This window comes from Capra hircus, chromosome 7 (assembly GCF_001704415.2).
Source record: "Capra hircus breed San Clemente chromosome 7, ASM170441v1, whole genome shotgun sequence".
Lineage (NCBI taxonomy): Eukaryota > Metazoa > Chordata > Mammalia > Artiodactyla > Bovidae > Capra > Capra hircus.
Window position 1 is genome coordinate 90,963,420 of NC_030814.1, and position 19,712 is coordinate 90,983,131.

Below are 19,712 nucleotides of genomic sequence, written 5' to 3' on the forward strand. Positions count from 1 at the left end.
GACTGGATGCCATGATCTTCATTTTCTGAACGTTGAGCTTTACAGCAGGTGCATAATAAATATTTGCTGAAGGATTAGTCAGAAACTGGCGCCTGTACAGATGGAGACGGGGAACCCGCAAACTCTCTACATTCCCATACCCACCCCGCCAGAAATCTGTCTGTGGCTGTGACCCAGCCATGAGTCTCCGGATGCTCCCATCTGGTCCCTGCCCCGCACCCCCCACCCCCCGACCAGGAGACAGAGCAGACCCAGAGCCTTGAGGGCCGGTGGTTGTAAACAGTTTTATTGATGGGGGGCAGGTGGAGGAGGCAAACTCCAGAGAGGGTCCAGGACTCAGCTGGCCACTCAGCTGGCATGCATGGTCAGCTGGAAGTCAAGGGGGAGGTCACAGAGGACGGGTGGCATGGGACCCTCTGACCACCCTGGGGCTGTATTTACAGGGGGGCCCGCCCGCCTTAGCCGTCCCCCAGACCGCCCGAGCCCTTAGACAGCTGCCACTGTGACATCTGGACAGGCCTCCCGAGCCCCCGCCTAAAACCCCTGCCGCATCTCCCCTCGAACTCCTAACCGGCACCTCGGAGGCCCCCGGCCCTCTGGAAGCCCCGGCGTTGGCTCAGCCAACACCCAGGCCGCTGGGACCTCCGCGCTCACACACAGACACGCACACTGCGCGTGGCCGTCGCCACACACACGCAGCAGCAGCCTGCAGGCACACACGCACGCCTCCCTCCCCTGCCTGGCCCCTTGCACACGGACACGGCATGCACACACACACACACACCCACACACGCCAGGGGCCGGGTGGAGGAGGGCGGCTTTGGGTGGTTGGGTGGGGCAGGGGGAGCTTGGGTCTGCAGGTGCGCTCCCCGCCCCATTCCCACCGCCTCCAAGCGCCACCCCCAGCCCCTCGGCCGCCACCCCGAAAACGGAGTTGTGCAATTGGTTTAGAAAACTGCAAAAGAAACGCAAATTGGAAAACAAACCAAAATCCACGCGCAGAAGGTCAACCTCAAATCCATAGCACATTCCGCCCGCCCCGTCTGCCCGCCGCAGACCGCCTCAGTGTCCTGCGGCTCTGGGGGCGCGTTGGGGTAGTGGGGGAGGCCGAGCCCCTTGTGCTTCCCTGCGGCGGAGGGGAGCCCCCGCCCCCCCGCGCGGCCGGGCTGGGGGTCTGAGCACCCACATGGGAGCTGGCCCCGGGCTCTCGCTCCTGGTTCCCGTGGCTGGCACCGCCGAGGCGCGGGGCCGCGGCCTAGGGCACAGGGGGCGCAGTCCTGTCGGGGCCCCCGTAGGAGAGCAGGTGGGCCAAGTCCGTGACCGGCCGGGCGTGGCGGCCGCGGGGCCGGGCCTCGCCGCTGTTGATCGTGTGCGTGCGGCGCAGCGCAGCGGCCGGCGGGGCGTGCGCGCCTGGTCTCCGGAGACTGCCTGTGGGCGGCGGGCTCCAGGGCCGCGGGAAGCCGTCGGTGGACGAGCTGTGGTCCGAGGGTCCCGTGGGCGCCGACACCACCCGCCGGCGGTCCGGGCTGGCGTGGGGGGTAAGCGGGAAGTCGCCGTGGGAGGCGCGGCCCGGGCGCGCGGTGAAGAGGCGGGCGTCTGGGGCCGCCGGCTCGCCCGGCGCGGGGGGCGGCTCAGGGGCGCGGCCAGGGGCCAGCAGCAGGAGCGAGGACGAGGCGGAGGCCGTGAGCAGCGCGGGACCGTGTTCCCAGGCTCGGGGGCCCAGGGTGTGCGGGTGCGGGGTGGGCAAGCGCTTCTGGGGCAGTGGCGTCTGCTCGGGCGTGGGCAGCAGCCCGGAGTCCAGGTCGTGGGGGCCGCCCTGCAGCAGTGTGGCCTTGGTCCAGCCGTTCTGCATCAGGGGCGCCAGCAGAGCCTCCGGGGGACCCCCGGGCCCGCCGCCGCCGCCCCCGGCCCGGCCTCCGGGGCCGCCCGCTCGGCGCTCGCCCAGGCGGCTGACGCTCAGCACGGCCTCGCCGCCCCCGTGTGCCAGGATGGCCTCCTTGTCCTTGCGGCGGGCCAGTTCGCGCCGCTCGCGGAGCCCCACGTACCAGCCCACGCTGAAGCCGGACACCACGGCGCCCACCACGAAGGCCGCCACCGATGACGTCACCAGCAGGTTCACCGACACCAGCCCAGCGCGCTCCTCGGAGAGGCTGGCGCGCAGGAGTCCTGGCGGGGAGCGCGGCGTGAGAAGGGCTGGCCGGACCGTCCCCTGCATACCTCCTGCGACCTCCAGCCGGGCTGTCCACCTCTCTGCTCAGGGGCGTCTCTCTGACCCTTTCAAAGCCCATTTGCCCATCCGTCTGTCCCCTGGCATCTGTGTTCCTAAAATCTGTCTGTCCATCTGCCTGTCTCTTGGCCTCTTTCTGCCCTCCCTCCCGTCCCGGTCTGTCTGTCCTTTTCCCACTACCCTATCTGGAACTGGGGCCCCTTCCCAAGCCCTGAGGGACGTCAGTGTATCCCACCCATTCGGGTGTGAGAACCCTGGAGGATCAGGACTTAGAGTCCCCAGGCCTCCTCCCCTCTCCCCTCTTACCTGTACAGTCCCCTAAGCCTGCAGTGCTGGCCCCAGACACGTCCTGCTCAAAGGTGGCTCTGATGGGCGGGGGTGGGGGGGGCAGAGAGGCACGGTCAGTGGAAACCCCTGGCACAGAGCTGTGGTTGGTGGGGGTAGGGGACTCCCGATCATCAGGTGACTCAGTCACCCTCCCCCCACCTCCCACTTCCCCAGTACCTGGTGCCAGGGCTCAGGAAGATGCAGGAGCCATCGGGGGCCCACCCGCAGTAGGGGTCCTGACTACCAACGCAGTTCCTAGGGCAGACAAGGGACCCGGCAGGCAGATCAACCAGGGTTTCTGCAGAGGCACCTCTTACCGTCAGCTCTGGGAGTTCCCAGGACACATCTGAGCAGTAGGGGCTATTCCTTCTCCATTTTACAGATGAGAGAACTGAGGCTCAGGAACGTTTACTTTTGTCCAAGGGACAGAGCCAGGATTGGAGCCCAGGTTTTGGATCTGTGCTATGGCATCACTACTACCATGATGGTGGGCACAGGGCCAGGGTGCTCCATGCGGAGGGCTCACTCTGAGTCCATGAGTGTGCCAGTATTTTGCAAACATCTGTTCCCTGGTCCCCAGCTTCTGCTTCTCTAAGAAATGTCTGTCAGATCCCATCCTGCTCTGCCCACAGATCTCTGGGGCTCCCACCTCACTCTGGGGGTGGGGGAAGGAACCCAAGTTCTCCTGAGGTTCACAGACCCTACCCAACCTGCCCCGTCTTCTCCCTCCCCTTCACTCACTCTGCTCCAGCCACAGAGGGCTTCTCACTGTTCCACCAACACACCCAGCATTCCTGCCCCAAGACCTTTGCACATGCTCTGCCCTCTGTCCATCGTTCAGAGTCAGAATGCTGTTGGAGCCTGCACTTGAACTTGACTCTCCCCTTCTTTCCATGCCCACCTCCCTTCACTTCCCTTGCCCACAGCTGGCTGGGGGCAGGGGGCACTCACTTCATGCATCCTGAGTATTGCTGGCAGCGTGCCACGGGCACTCGGACCACACAGCGGGGGAAGGCTGCCAGCAGGCCGCCCGAGGCCGCATCCAGCTCCAGGCTTAGCAGCCGGTGCCCTGTCTCGCCACCTCCAGACCGTCCACACCTGGGGGTGAGCAGACTGGTAAGACTCAAGGGGAACGCCCTGTCTCCCTGCCCGGTGGCCCTGCCTCTTGACCTCTGCCAGCCTCACCTGTCAGGCCGATAGGTCTCAAATTCCTCCAGGAAGACACTGGGCCCCGTGGTACCTGAGGCACTGGCGTTGGGCCAGACAAGGAACTTGAGGACCGTGCCTGCCTCAGACCCCAGGAAGACAACAGTCTGGTTGCCCCAGGGGCCGGCGCCCACGTCCACAGCCACTCGGGTCAGCTGGTGCCTGGGGCCAGGGTGGAGCAGAAGTCAGGCTGCCGCCCAGCCCCCATGGCCCCTTGTGTGCACTCGGAGACATCACCCATGCTGCGCAAGGTGGGCATGGGCATGGCTCCAAGGGTGCACATCACAGAGGGAAACAGACGCCCAAAGCCAGCTCCTCCCTGGGCTCTCCTGCCTTCATCTCCCCATCTGCCTCCCTCTCTGTGTCTCCCTCCATCTCTGTCTTCCCCTCGTGTCATGTCAAAAGTGGCCCCTATGCTCCCTTCTCGCCCACCACCCTGGCCTGGGCTCTTTTCCCCACCCAGGCCTGGCCACCAGGACCCCAGCCAAGTGTAGGAACTGACCGCATCAGAGTCCGAACAATCCAGGGTGCGTGGCCCAGGGAGGGCACGGCCTCGTCCATCAGAGGGTGCGTCTTGACAAAGTTGAGGATCTCGTCCGGGAAGGCGCTCGAGGCATTGTACTGCATGCCAGGAGCTGCGCAGCACCCGGGCCTGGGTGGGGTGAGGGGGTGGTCAGGGCAGACCTAGAGGCCCCCCACTCAGGGGCTCTGATTCACTAGGGTGCCCCTGCTCCAAGGGCCTCAGTTTTCTCCACCTGCATAATGGCTACAGCTGACCTCTGTGCTGTACTTAGTTGCTCACTCGTGTCCAACTCTTTGCGACTCCATAGACTTTAGCCCACCAAGCTCCTGTCCATGGGGATTCTCCAGGAAGGAATACTGGAGTGGGTTACCATGCCCTCCTCCAGGGGATCTTCCCATCCGAGGATCAAACCCAGGTCTCCTGCATTGCAGGTGGATTCTTTACCATCTGATCCACCAGGGAAGCCCAGGAATACTGGAGTGGGTAGCCTATCCTATCTCTAGGGGATCTTCTCGACCCAGGAATTGAACCAGGGTCTCCTGCATTGCAGGCAGATTCTTTACCAGCTGAGCTACCAGGGAAGCCCACAGCTGACCTCAGCAACAGCCAAACAACAGCCTGGGAGTCCCAGCCCTCAGTTCAGGGTCAGGATCCTACCCAGGTACCCACTGCAGGATGCAGGGGCCTCTCACCGGGGCCGTGGCACCTGATCCTCTGGCACGGGTGTCCAGATGGACTCAGGGGACTTCTGCTCACGGAAGCGGCCCTCAAACACGGCAGCCACCTGTGTCATGTCAAAGGCGCAGACAGCCGAGCCGGGGATGCTGTAGGTGGAGGCAGATGAAAGGAAGTGGTGAGCCTGGCGGGGTGGGGAACTGCCCTGGGCAAGCATGTAGAGGAGTGTTTGTCCTCTGGAGCAGTCAGACCTTCACTTCCCTGGGCCAGAGTTGCTGCCCACCCGTCCAATCCAGTCATTCCACCATCTAAGCAGTTCTCAGACTGGATCACAGCTCAGTTCCTCCATGGCCACCCATGTCCAGGTGCCCCTGTCACTTGCCTGGATGTCCAGTTTCCCAGATGCCACTCTTGCTCCCTTTCAACCCATTCCCGAGAGAGTTTTCCAGAAATGCAAGTCTGACTTGTTCCTCTTCTGCTCCTTACCCTACCATGGCCCCCTAGGGCCCTCAGGATAAAATTCAGGCTCCTCCCCACAGCCTGCCACCTCCCTGCTTCATATCCTCCACTTTCCTTCTTGCTCCCACCGCTCTAGCCTCCTCCCTATGGTGTAAACATTTCAAGCTCATTGGAGCCTCAGGGCCTTTGCACATGCTGTTCCTTGGCACACTCTTCCCTTTCTCTCCATCTCATACCCGTTGATGCCTCTTCTAGGACACCCTGCCTGACCCTTCCTCCAAAGGCAGAAAATAAAGACGTGCCTGCATCTGCCAAGTTTTGGCCAGAGGGCCTTGGAGGGTCAGTGTCTGGCTTGGTCCCCCTCCTGGCCTGGGACAGAGGCCTCCTGGGAGCCCTGTTTTACCCAGCACAGGACCCCTGGGAATATGTGATGAGTGAGCGTGAGAACTCTCCACCTGCACCCACTGACCTGTTGCTGGGCGTGGAGAAAACAGCAAGGACCACGGGCCGGCCCCCCAGGCTGACCACGCCCGTGACAGCCTGTAGCACGTTGAAGTAGAAGTGAGAGTCCCCCGGCACAGAGCAGTTGAGCCGCGCCTTCAGGAAGGAAGTCCACTGCTTCTCCAGCACGCGAGGAGAGCCGCCCACGTCATTCTTGCAGACCCGGGCCACACGCGACACCACCACCTGGCACATCAGCGGGAAGACAGGGGCCTGAGCCCCATGTTCTGCCAGGCCCACCTGCAGGCTGCAATGCCCACCACCCAGGATGGGATGGAGGAGGCTAGTCCTGGCTGGCTGTGAGTCCCTGGCCAGTCACCCTGGCCCCCTGGGCACCAGATTCCCCGGCGGAAATGTGAGGATGGTGATGATCACAGCCACCAAGGCAACTGTAATCATCATTGCCTCCACTGATGGATCCCTCACTAGGTGCCAGGCACTTGATCCTGTCTCACGCTCCTCCCGAAGCTCTACAGAGGAGAGCCTGTTATCCCCGTGGTACAGAGGGGAAACTGAGGCACAGAGAAAGGGAAGTAACTGAAGCCCAAGGCCACACTAGTAGTAAGTGGCAGTCTGTGCACTTAACTGTCTGCATGGATTGAGAGAGGTGATGGATGGATAGGTGGTGCAATGGAGGTGAATGGATGGATGGATGAATGGATGGATAGATGGGTGAATCTGAAGGGACAGTGATGGATAAAGAAGATAATGAAGAAGGAGATAACTGGTGGATGAATGGATGTGTGGATGGATAGATGGATGGATGGACGGGTGGACAGATGAATGAGTATGTGGATGGACGGATAGGCAGATGAAGGAGATAATGATAGATCATTATCATGGCATATCCATGGGTGGATAGAAGGTTGAATGGAATGGATGAGCAGGTTATGAGGAGAAGCTGGAGGCTAGATGACTGGATATACAGACGGGTGGGCAGGTAAATGGGGAGATGGATGGCGGATGAGTTGATCAGTAGGAGGACAGATCAACGGATGGTTGGTATATGAATGAATGGACAGGTAGATGGATGAATGGATGAAGAAGCCAACGAGTGGGAGGTGGATGGATGGATTTACAGGTGCACAGAAGGTGAGGGATGGATGGATGGATGGATGGATGGAGAATGGTTGAGGCAGGGGTGGGCAGATGGATAGATGGATAAATGGTTTGATGGAAGTGTGGGTGGGCTGAAATTGGGTAAATGAGAGGGTGGCTGAGTGGGCAGACATATGGGCTGTGGTTGAAGAGTGGATAAATGGATGGTAGGTGGGTGGATGGACAGACAAACAATAACAGGACTGGGACTGGAAACCACGGGTGTATCAGACTTCAGACCTGGGACCCTCACCCAGGGCTACTCCAGAAATGTCTTCAAGTCTCAGGGGCCTGGTCTTGACCAGAGTGGAGGGCCCTGAGGGCCAGAGGGCTGCTCTCACCCTGGGTGAAGTTTCATGGACCCAACCTCTGCTCTCTACTTCCGATGATTGGAGCCTCTCAGCTATATGCCCTACTGCATGGGCCTCTCTAGGAGGGGAAATAGGACCTTACCTTCTCCAGGTAGTTAAACTCCATTGCGATCTCCCGGAAAAAGAAATAGATGTGGCTGCCCCACTCCACCGCGTGGACAAAGTATGGCTCTGTAGGAGAGAGGGGTCAAAACCCATTTCGTGATGGGAGAAAGGGAGTTTCTGGAGCTGGGAACACAATAGCCTGGGTAACTGCTTTTACAGTGAAGGGGTGGGGGAGAACATCAGCTGATTACCCAGGCAAAATGAAAGACACACAAAGTCTGGGATTTGTGTGTGTGTTGGGGGGGGGGGCGGAGAGTGGGTGTCAAAATCCTAAAATCATCGTGTCTACTTTCCGCAAACAGCAACGTCTACTATTTTGTCATCCTCCTGTGTTGAGCTGAGCTCCTGCTGAACCCCTAGTACTGTTCCATTTCAGGCTGCTAAGCCACTCATTTCCAGCAAGTTCTACCTTATACCCAAGTTAAATCTCTCCTCTGACTAGATCGTCAAAGAGACCAGTAGGTTCTAAAGAGGAGATGGGAGTTCCCTGCCTGTCTCCTCTGGGACTTTATTTTGGTGGGGAATTTGACAGATGTGAGCCCTGCCAGGCCTGTCCCTATCGCCCCACCTTTGAACCACTTGGAGTCATGTTTCACCGTGCGCAGAGTGGGCCGGTCCCCGAGACTGCGGTAGATGACGGCATCGATGGCGAGGAAGTCAGTAACGGTGGCTGTGAAGAGCATCCCTTCTGGGTGGGTGTGAATCAGGGGGAGGCAGGTAAGAGATTAGACTGTAGACCTCAGGGGTTGGGGGGGTCAAAACCTGATCTCCAAGAGTGAGCCCTGGTACTTCCCTGGTGGTCCAGTGGCTAAGACTCCATGCTCTCAAAGCAGGGGAGCCAGGTTCAATCCTGAACAAGAAACTAGATCCCACACACAACAACTAAGAGTTCACAGGCTGCAACTAAGACCGATGCAGCCAAACAAATAAATAAAATATCTAAGAAAAAAAGAGACTGAGCCCGGAGCTTAAGTGAGCTTAAGTCCTAGGCTGAGCCCCAACCCTGCTGGGACCCTGGCTTCAGCTGATCCTCAATTCCCCAGCTGATCCCCAACCTCGGCTGAGTCCTTCCTGCCTTGAGAGTCTGTCTGTTTCATGGCTGGAGAGATGGTCTCCCAGCCACCTTCTAAATGACCAAACTCCAAGAATGGAAAATTCCACGCCTTGCTCAGGGCTGAGGCCCCTTCAAATGGTCAGGGTTGGGGGCACTCACCGGAGAAGAGGGCAACGTTGGCGTGTTTGGGGTCGTATGGGCAGCGGGCCATGCCGCTGATGTTGTCCCCAAGGGGCTGCAGTGTGTCCATCTGCGGGGGTGGGGGTGGGGAAATAGGGTCTGAGTGACAGCTCCTGGCTGTACCTAGCAAGCAGCCCCTGGCTCCCCCAGCGACCCCCTCCAAGGGGAATCCTGGTGCCACCTTGGATGCTGTGTGACTTTGTCAGTCACTTAACCTTTCTGGGGCTGTTTTGCTGTTGTTTAGTGCCTTAGTCGTGTCCGACTCTTTTGTGACCTCACCAAGCTCCTGTGTCCATGAGATTTCCCAGGCAAGAATACTGGAGTGGGTTGCCATTTCCTTCTCCAGGGGATCGTCCAGGGATGGAACCCGCACCTCCTGCGTTGGCAGGTGGATTTTTAACCGCTGAACCAGCCGGGAAATCCAGGGCTCAATTTACTGATCAGAAATTGGGTCTAGGAGTCGATCCTAGTCAATCTTTAAGTAGCCTCAGCCTGTAGAGGCCGCCTTTGGAAGCCTCTTATGGAATTCTGGGTGATGAGGGGGGAGGACAGTTCATCCAGTAAGGCTTCCTGTAGGAGGTGATGTGGCCTGGGGATACTGCAAGACCAGCAGAGGGCCCATGAGCAAAGGGTCGCCGATGTTAAACCTGGGTGGGCAGGGCTTCGAAGGGCGGTGACTCACGCTGTAGTTGGCACACACGGGGTTGAAGGCATTGGAACCACACACGAAGAGAGTGGATTCGTCCCGAAGTAGAAGCACCTTTACAAAATTTCGACACTCGCCCTGGGATGGGGCGGGAAGAGAAAAGCCGAGGTGGGCGTGATCACGGGTGTGGGCGGGGCCAGGACTGTAGGGCGCGATGGGGCGTGGTGAAGGGCGGGGCCAGGGTAGAGGCGGGGCCCGACTGGGAGGGGTCAGGTTGTGGGCGTGACCAAAGCAGGGGGCTAAACTAGGAGAAGACTGGGGGCGTGGCCATGGCTGAGGGTGGGGCACAGACAAGAAAATAGGGCACTTGAAGGCGTGAGCTATGGCAAGGCCACTAGCAGAGTGGCCACGACTGAGGACCACCTTGAGGGCATGGCTAAGCTCTGGGAGTACCCATGGCAACAGGGGCCTGGCTTGGAATGAAAGCAGAGAAGGATTTGCCCTGTGGGATGGCCAGGACGGATTGGGGCGTTACCACAGCTGATGCGGGCATGGCCAGGGCTCACTTACCTCCTGCTTGCCCTTCATCCGACACACGTTGATGTCGCTGGGGTTGGAGGGCCAGGTCAGCTTCTGGGGACACAGGGGGCTGGTGAGGGGAGGGGGTCCGTGACGGACCCAGGAACCCTGCTAGGCAGACCTGAATCCACCGTGCTCCTCAGCGCAGTGTCCGGGCTCCCTAGTGGGAGCGCCAACAGCTGCCCCCTCCCCTCCCGCCTGCGCCCCTTCCTCACCCGCTGGTACCGCATTTCAGTTGATGTGGGGGGCTCCAGCTCCACCCGGTATAGGTTGTCCCTAGAGAAGAGGTGTAGTTAGTGAGATCGGGGGCCTCCCCTACACATTCTATCCTCCCGGCAGCAGACGTGGTGTCCAACACGTACCACACAGGGGCGTGCCAACACCTCTGTCACGCGCAGCTCCAACACTGAGCGTGCCTTCAGGCGCCTGAGCATGCCCTTACACGCCTCCTTGTGCCCTAAAATGAACCACGGGTTCTAGCACACCCCACATGCCTTACGATGCCACCTCACACAACCCATAGCCTAGGGACCTACAGCTAACACGATGCACTGTCCAATGACTTTACATCCAATGTCCCCCCCCACCCAGCACCCCTCGGTCTCACCCTCCAGGCTCTCACTTCTCCTCCACATGCAGCAGAGACTGCCCTGATCAAGGTCACTGGCCATTGTCAAGTCCAGCGGTGACTTCTCTGTTCTCTTCTCCCTTTCCACAGTGTCTCTCCCCACCAGTCCATTTTCCTTCTGGGAACACCGCCCTCATTGCGTACCTGGACCTGGCACTCACCTGCCTTCCCTCCCACCTCTCTGGGCCCTCCTCTTCCCCCGGTGGGCCCACGCCTGGGTCCTCTGGCCTCTCCCTTCCCCTAGCCATACCCCTCTGGGCGGCCTTGTCCACTCTCAGGGTGGAACCGTGGCTCTGTGCAGATGACACTCACAGTCCTGTCTCCAGCCAGGGCCTCCCCTGAGTTCCAGCTTTGGGGCCCGGCTAGCCCTCAAGGTCTCCACAAGGGAGGGCTCACAGGTTTCTCACGCTCGACATGGCCTCGCTGAGCGCGACCATCCCCCAAGCCTGCCCCCACCCTGACCACCCTCTCGGGTCAGGTGCTGTCTCGGCTGAGACAACAGTGTGGGAGGGACCCACATCTCCCCGCTTCGCCTTCCCTCCCAATATCTTCACCTCTGCCTTCAATATGTACGCAGCGTTCATCCACTTCTCACACCCTCTACGGCCACCATTCTCGTTCAGCCCCCGTTACTGGATTGCCCAGGTGTAGGGGCTCCCGCCCTCACCGACACAGCCTGTCTTCCCCGCAGCAGCCACCGGAGAGTCGGGTCCACATTCTCCCCCACAGTCGGCTCTCCTCACAGCAGCCACTAGAGGGCACCTGTGAGCACCTGAGTCAGGCCCCGCCCCTCCTCTGCACAGCCCTCTTGGGTCCCATCTCCCTTGGGGTAAAAGCCTGAATCCTCCCTGCAGCCCACAAGGCCCTGCACGACCTGCCCTGTCCTCTCCCTGCCCTCCCCTCCTCTCTCTCTCCCCCTGCTCCAGACATTTGTGCCTCTTCACTGTCCCTTCACCATACGAGACACAGTCCTGCCCCAGGACCTTTGCATGGGCTCCATCCTCTGTTCTGACGTCTCTTTCTCCCTCAGATTTCCTCACAGCTGGCTCCTCATCCTTCAGGTCTCAACTCAAATGTCACCTTCTCAGAGAAGCCCTTGGTGCCACTTCAGCACCCCCTCTAGCAGCCAGTGAATTCTGACCAGACAGCTGTGCCCACTTGGTAACACACTATAAGCAGGGTCTGGTCTTCAACCACACCCAGAGTTCAGCACTTGAAATTCCCACCCCAGGGACACGTATTCACATTCCAGCTGAACTACAGGCCCTATCCCACAGACCTCCCTAAAATGCTACCACCTGCTCCCCACACCTCACCCACCGCATTCTCTGCCGGGCAGTTTCTCCTACCTGCCCCCGATGAACAGCGTTCTATTGACCCGTAGAACTCGCTGGATGTTGAGGTCATCAGCGTCTTCTGAGGGGCTCAGGCGTCCTGGCCCACTGCCCACGAACACGGGATAGTGATTCAGGTCTGGGGGAGGGTAGAGGAAGGGTGTGATCCAGGGCCAGGGTGAGTCTAGCCTGGTGAGACCCCGGGGAGGGGGACTCCCTCCCCCATCGCAAGACTCCCCACTCACAGTCCCTCGGGGCCACGCTGAGCGGCGGCGGCTCTTCGGGGAAGAGGCCGTGGGCGCCTCCCAGGAGCAGCAGCAGGAGCAGTAGGGCCGGACGGGAAGGGGGCCCTCGCGGGGTCCGCATGGCGAGGTCAGGGCGACAGGAGGTAACACCTGCGAGCGAGGGGCGGGGCGGTGAGCCGTGTGGCTTGCAGTCCCGATTGCTGCCAGCAGAGGGAGCGCGAGTGTCACGGCGTCCGGGACCTTCAAGTCCCAGAAAACTTTCCCATTGGGGTAATAATTTAAAAATAACAACAATCATGGCATTAGCGATAATAATATCAGCACTTACTAATTACCAGAACAACTTTCTGACCATATTTGAAAGCGAAAGTTCAGGAAACGGTTCCTAACAAAAAATCATGAGACTAATTTAAAAATTAAATGATTTTAAGTTAAAAATAAATAATAACATATTTCAAAACATATATGTATTTAAAAATTCAATTTCAAAACATGTTTAAAGTATTCTTAAAACACAAAAATTTTAAAAGAAAACGCTCAAAAAAAAAAAAACAGAAAAGAAAGAAAAAGAAATTCAAAGGCCCTAGGAATTTTATAAACCACAATCTGGGAACTGCAGAACTTTGGAACTGCAGGATATTCAGTTGGCTGGGGACCTCAGAGGCCGCCGTGAGCCCGACTCCCTTCCGAGTCCAGCCTTTCGGTCCTCTGCTAACATACTTCTGTGACAGGAGCCTCACCACCTTTAGGAGGGGTTGTGGGAGAGGCCGCTTCCTGCTCTAGGTGTATGGAGACCCCTCCCCCACCCGAATGATGCTCTGGTTGATGGTGTAAACAGAACTCACCCTCTGGAACCCAGCCCTCCACTCCTCTTTCAGAAGGGGCGCCGTCCGGAGCCCCAGGAAGATGTCCGGAGCCCCAGGAAGACATCCGAAGCCTTGTCCTCCTGTGAAGTCCCGGGCTAGCTCTGAGCCTCAGTTTCCCCACCTAAGCAGCAGGTACATCTCCCAGCCCTGCCCAGGCCCTGGGGGCATGGGGATTCCGAATCCGTGGAGGTGGACATGAGCCACGAACTTTGGCCCTGGAGCGCCTGCCTCCGAGGATTCAGGGCCAAAAAACAGGAAGGCCTTGCGTGAGCCGGCAGTGTTTCCTCTCCGACCCTGAGCTTCCAGGATTTGTGACTCAGCCGACGCCAGGATCCCATGTGCGTATGGACCTGGCTCTGCTTCCTTCAGTTTCCTGCCCGGGCTCCTCCCCTGCTCCACAACTGCCGGAGTCTCCCAGCGACCCCAGAGTCAGGCCACCAACACTGCGATTCAAGGCCCCCAACTCCACGGCCAGACCTCAACTCTCCACTCCACCCAGAAAATCTCCTCCCCACACCTGCGAGGACACCTCAGCCTCTGCGGTGTTCTGTCTGCTTGTGCCTTTTTCCCCCCCTTTTTTTTTAAACACTTTAATATTGTGGTCCAGTGTACACAGGGGCTTCCCTGGTGGCTCAGTGGTAAAGAACCTGCCTGCCAGTGCAGGAGAGGGACAGTTCGATCCCAGGGTCGGGAAGATCCCCTGGAGAAGGAGGTGGCAACCCACTCCAGTATCCTTGCCTGGGGAAGTCCATGGACAGAGGAGCCTGGCGGGCTATAGTCCGTGGGGTCACAAAGAGTCAAATACGACTTAGTGAGCAAACAACAACACCAAAATATATATAACATAAAATTTGCCATCTTAACGATATTTAAGTGGCATTAAATACATTCACATTGTCGTGCAACCATCCTACGACCCACCTCCAGAATTTTCTCATCTTCCCAAACTGAAACTCTGTCCCCATGAAACAGGCTCACTGTCCCCTCCCCTAGCTCCTGGCCCCACCATCTACTTCCTGTCTCTGTGGATCTGACTCTAGGGACCTCCTGTGAATGGAACCAGACAGTATTTGTCCTTCTGTGTCTGGTTTCCCTCATTGAGCATCACATCCTCAGGATACATCCTTGTTGTACCAAGTGTCAGACTATCCTTCCTTTTTAAGGCTGAGTGATATTCCATGGTGTGGATGGACCACATTTTATTTACGCATTTACCTGTCGATGGACAATGGGGCTGCTTCCACCTTTGGACTGTTGTGAACATCTATGAACACAAGTGTGCAAACATTTCTTTGAAACCCTGCTTTCATTTCTTTGGGTGTCTATGTAGGAGTGGAATTGCTGGATCGTATGGTGACTCTATGTTTAACTTCTGGAGCAATCGCCAAGCTCTTCTCCACCGTGTCTGCACCATATTCCCACCAGCATCACCCATGTGTTCCAATTTCTCTTGCCAACACTACTTTCTGCTTTTTGATAGTAGCCATCGCAAGAGGTGTAAAGGCAGTGCTCTGGGCCTTTTATCCCATGTTATATTGGAATTGTGTTTAACTTCAGAAACTTTAAGACAACAGCTTCCACTCACAGGCCATGCAGCACTGTGATGAGTGGCGAAGCTCCAAGGTCATAAGGGTTCAAACCCCAGCTCTGCTCTGCTCTGTACATGCTGTGTGACTTGGACACGGCACTCCACCTCTCCCTGCCTGTTTCCTCATCTGTGAAATGGGCATGGTAATAGCACTGACCTCACAGGCCTGTAGTGGGTGTTAGCACAGAGCCTAGAAATGCTGCAGTTGCTCAGAAAATGCTAATTCTTATTATGATTGTTGTTGCCATTGGTATATTAAACATATCAGAGGCCAAGCTGAGTGGTTTCCAGGAATTGCTTCATGGTAACCCCAAGGGCTCTAGCAGGGCTGGTATAACATTCAACCCATTTTTGCAGATGGGGGAACTGAGGGGCTGATTTGGTGGTCATGACCCACCAGTGAGGACTGATCACAGGGCTCTCTCTGGCTCCAGGATTTTGCTCCTAGGAGTTGAGCGTTTGAACAGTCATGACAAGATTAATAGCCACCCATTCCCTCACCCTTTAACCAGGTGAAGCCAGCAGTAACTTTTTTTTTTTAATTTTTTGGGTTGCATTGCACAGCATGTGGGATCTTAGTTCCCTGACCAGGGATCAAACCCTTGTCCCCTGCAGTGGAAGAGCAGAGTCTCAACTGCTGGATATCTGGAGGAGTCCCAGAGGCCAACAGTTATTTAACACCCAGTTCACAGACAGGCAGGTTGAGGTCAGGATGGGACCTCACGGCTCATTTTTTCTCCTGGTTTTCGTAACTTTGTCATGCAGCCACTTGGGGCTAGAAGGATGTTCCTGTCATCCCTCCGTCCACAGCTGCCCCAGCCACTCAGAACCACCCTGGGACCCCTGCACCCCAAACTGGGCTTTTCTTGCCTCAAACCTGCTTCTTTTACCAGATCCCTGACTTACGAATGGCTCCACTGTCCTTGAGCCAAAGACCAGGGTGTTGGCCTCCCAGTCCCTTCCTCCACCCTGATCGCCCCAAGGCCCAGCTCCCACCCCCTACCTTGTCCCCTGGCTTCCAGTCCCAACCCTTCAGTATCTTCCTTAAGGTAGCAAAGGAATCTTTCTAGAACCCAAATCTCATTTGTTTCTCTCCTGCTCTAAACCAGGGTCTCTCCCCTTCAGCACTGCTGACATTTGGGACCGGATCATTCTCTGGTGGGGGCCATCCTGGGCACTGTGCCAGAAGCATCCCTGGCTCTAACCCACTCAATGCCAGGAGCATCCCTCAATGGTGACAACCAAAAACATCCCCAGACATCATGCAATCTCCCCTGGGGGGGAAACCCACCCCCAGCTGAGAACTTCTGCTCTAAAGCTTTCTATGGCTCCCCAGTGCCCTTGAAATGACATCTCCCCCCTCCCCTCTCCACCTCTGGGCATCTGCATGTGCTGTTCTCTCTGCCTGGAACAACCTGCCTCCTGCTCCTAGTAACCTGATGAACAGGTTCGTCACCTTAACACCTCCTCCAGGAAGACTTCCCAGATCAGCCTGGATTGACTTCCTCCAGCCTCCTGCCTGCCTGTGCATCCCCAGTGAGTGCCCTGCTCACCCCATCCTCTAAACGCCTGGCTAACTGTTCACCTTTCCCACTGGACTCTGACGCCCACATGCACAGTGGGGCTGAGTCTGTCCTGGCCACCCTTGTGTCCCCACCACCCAGCACAAGACCTGGCATACAGTATAAGCTCAATAAACAGTAAAAATAGCAAACACCAAGCACTTTCTATGGGCCAGGAACCATTCTAACGTCTTCAATGAACTCATGTGATCCACACAACACATCCCATAGGTGGGTGCTGTTAATATGCCCCTTACACAGATGGGGAAACTGAGGTACAGAGAGGCGAAGTCACGACCAAATGGAAATGGTGGAGCCAAGACCGAAATCCACTCAGTTTTCTTTTCCTTTTTTTTTTTTGGCTGCACAGCATGTGGGATCTTACCTCCCTGATTAGAGATCGAACCAGTGTCCCCTGCATTGGAAAAGACTCTTAACCATGGGGCCACCAGCGAAGTCCCTGAAACCCACTTAATTGACGTGTTAGTTTGTTGATGGTGCAGAACTGAACCCCACATGCTGTTTTGCAGGAGTCTGGGTCACTTCAGGTTCAACCCACTGTACCTGGCCTCAGTTTACCCCCTGACCTGGGGTTATCGGAGGCCTCAGCATCTCCCTCACCACCCCCAAGACCATCTGCTTCTCTCCATGAAACTTGAGGCATCTCTGCTAGCAGCCACTCGGCGCCTGCCTGCCCAGAAGTGGCCCCACCACCTGCCCCGGCACCTGGCCACCAGGAGCAGGACCTCCTCCAGGACCAGGTGGGAGGAGTCACGTGGCTGGCATGTGCAACCCATGGTGTGCAGACTACCTACGCACCTATGTGTCTGCCTGCCTGCAGCCCTGAGAATGTGCATTTATGCCTGTGGGGATGGGAGGGATGGTTAAAGAGACAGAGATCCCCCCCGAGGAGGGCTTGTGGGTACTGTGACACCACCTCTCTGCCCAGCCTCCATCACTCCAAGTCTTGGCACAGTCCCATTGTACAGATGAGGACACTGAGGCAGGTATGGAAATCCCCTCCAGGCTACCTGCTTCACCCTCCCATCTACCTTTTCAGGTGCCATATGGCCTTAGCTTGTACACCTTCATCATAGATTTGAATTTCCTTCTGAAACATTTTTCCCACCTGGCCAGGGTGTCTGGGCTACTCTCTCCCTGCCCCACCCCCAGCAGTTCAGCATTTCAGGATCAGCTGGCAAGTTCCAAAACAAACAACATAAAACCTGTTAGGATTTTCACTGGAACATAGAACTAACTGATTTATTGACTGACAGGTTCCCTGTCTTCACTGATGGCTCAGGCCACACCTGGGAGTCACTCCCAACTCCCTCCAACACCACCCACCACCCCATTCTCTCACGCTCACATCCAATGCCAGCAAGTACTGTGGGGTCTGCCGAATTCATCCTGAATTTTCACGCCTCGCTAGTCTGTTCTCTGGTCAGCTCCCAACACCTCCTGCCTGGACCCCACAGTTTCCTCCAGCGGGACCCCAGCTCCCACACTTAATCCCTACAGTCTGTCCTCCACCGAAGCAACCCCTAAAGGTCACCCGTTAGCACTTGAATCAGGCTCCATCCCTCCTCTGTCTACACCCCTGGGGCTTCCCACTTCCCTCCCAGTAAAAATCCAAGTTTTTCTTGGTGGCCCACAAGACTTCACACGACCTGCCTCGTCTTCTCCCTGTTCTTCCCTCTTCCTTTTTTCTACCCTCCCCGCCGTACTCCAACCACATAGGCCTCCCCCTGCCCCAGGGCCTTTGTACTGGCTGTTCCTCACTCGAGAAAGCCTCTTCTCTCAGATACACACATCAGTTCAGTTTAGTTCAGTTGCTCAGTCATGTCCGACTCTGCAGCCTTATGGACTGCAGCATGCCAGGCTACCCTGTTCATCACCGACTCCCAGAGCTTGCTCAAACTCATGTCCATCAAGTCAGTGACGCCATCCAACCATCTCATTCTCTGTTGTCCCCTTCTCCTCCTACCCTCAATCTTTCTCAGCATCAGGGTCTTTTTGAATAAGTCAGTTCTTCATATCAAGTGGCCAAAGTATTGGAGTTTCAGCATCAGTCCTTCCAGTGACTGTTCAAGACTGATCTCCTTTAGGAGGGGCTCCCTCCTCATCTCACCTCTCTACCCTCATCCGCTGGACTCCAGCAGCCTCTCCCCTCCCCACGCACCCACCCTCACAGTATGACACTCTCAAAGGCTCCTTTAGACAGTCCGTTACTCCAGATATGGCCCTTGCACCAGCAGAGGGAGCAGCCTCACTTGGGGTGGTTAGAAATGCTGAGTTTTGTGTTTGTCCTAGACCTGCCCAAGGAGACCCTGCATTTTAGATCCTTTTTCTATATTATTGGTTAGTTGCAGCATGTGGGATCTTTAGTTATGGCATGAGAACTCTCGGTTGTGACATGTGGGATGTAGTTCCCTAACCAGGAATAAAGCCCAGGCCTCCTGCAGTTGGAGTGCAGAGTCTTAGCCACGGGACCACCCAGGAAGTCCCAGAGTGTGCAGTTTTGGGCAGAAGAATCCTGAGCAGCTGAGCTTATGCACAGATCCCACCAACTGAAATAATCACCTACGGAACAGCCTGTTCAGAGCCCAACTGTTTTCCTGAACTAGGAGCCCCATGAGGGCAGGCCCAGGTGCATCTTGGCCAATGACAAGTACCTACAGCGTCTGGTACACAGCTGGTGCTCAATAATGGCTTGTTATAAGGAATGAACTGTCAGCATTCAAAGTTGAACCCAGATCTGAACCCCTCCCTGGCTCACCTTTGCCCATCACCCCCACACCACACATGTGAGTCCACAGGTGAGTGGATCCCCCTATGAATATCCACAGGTCCCAATGTCTGCGTGTTCACACATATCCACAGATGCAACCACCGCACATGTGTGTGCCCCAGCAGGGGCGGACTGTCTGCCCCCCGTGTACACATGTCTATAAGCGTGTCAGAGTCTGTAAACTGGGCACCCCTGCATGAACCTGCTGCCTGCAACCCCCTATTGCTGGCTTTCTGGCTATGAAATTTTTCCAAGGACCCCAATTAACTGTGGATAGCAGGCTGGCCAAGCCTGTGTCTATCTACCCTTCCCACCTGCTCTGTCCAATTCTGTTGGAGGGTTGGGGAAACCGAGGCTGGGGATGAGGAAGGATGGACAGACAATGCTGCCAGCCAAAGAGCCCCGGAGTGGTCGCTTAGTCTCTAGAATCTTGTGGCCCAGACTTAAAATTTGCTCTCTGCCTCTTACCAGCCTCCAGACCTCCAGGGGTCACTCCCCCTGTCTCAGCCTTGGTGTCCCCATCTACAAACCACCAGGGGCTATAAATCTGACCCTAAAACACTGCTATGAGGATGCAGAGACACCTAGAACAGACCGTCCTACAGAAAACCACGTGCGTGTACGTGTGGTTTTGAATTTCCTGGTGGCCACATTCAAAGGGTGCAATTTATTTTAATAATATGTTTCATTTAACCCAACAGATCCCAAGTCTTGTTATTTCCACCTGTAATTGACGTACAGATGATT

The 19,712-nt window shown here is 56.8% G+C and overlaps 1 protein-coding gene across 2 annotated transcripts in view; it reads right to left on the reverse strand.

The window, feature by feature from the left end:
* SEMA6B (semaphorin 6B) overlaps nt 266-19,712 on the reverse strand; it is a 28,639-nt gene continuing 9,192 nt past the window's right edge. The window contains exons 1-17 of one of the 2 annotated variants that reach the window (XM_018050882.1): nt 13,004-13,289; nt 12,159-12,308; nt 11,929-12,052; nt 10,167-10,227; nt 9,943-10,005; nt 9,409-9,510; nt 8,706-8,796; nt 8,061-8,180; nt 7,470-7,558; nt 5,887-6,104; nt 4,976-5,107; nt 4,263-4,412; nt 3,740-3,922; nt 3,506-3,652; nt 2,732-2,809; nt 2,534-2,592; nt 266-2,166 (exon numbers count right to left, since the gene is read on the reverse strand). In XM_018050882.1, coding sequence (XP_017906371.1) covers nt 1,256-2,166; nt 2,534-2,592; nt 2,732-2,809; nt 3,506-3,652; nt 3,740-3,922; nt 4,263-4,412; nt 4,976-5,107; nt 5,887-6,104; nt 7,470-7,558; nt 8,061-8,180; nt 8,706-8,796; nt 9,409-9,510; nt 9,943-10,005; nt 10,167-10,227; nt 11,929-12,052; nt 12,159-12,308; nt 13,004-13,088 — 2,763 coding nt within the window. In that variant the 5' untranslated portion in view covers nt 13,089-13,289 and the 3' untranslated portion in view covers nt 266-1,255. Of the gene's footprint in view, nt 2,167-2,533; nt 2,593-2,731; nt 2,810-3,505; nt 3,653-3,739; nt 3,923-4,262; nt 4,413-4,975; nt 5,108-5,886; nt 6,105-7,469; nt 7,559-8,060; nt 8,181-8,705; nt 8,797-9,408; nt 9,511-9,942; nt 10,006-10,166; nt 10,228-11,928; nt 12,053-12,158; nt 12,309-13,003; nt 13,290-19,712 lie in introns of those variants that run through there. The other variant, XM_018050883.1, reaches the window with a different exon arrangement.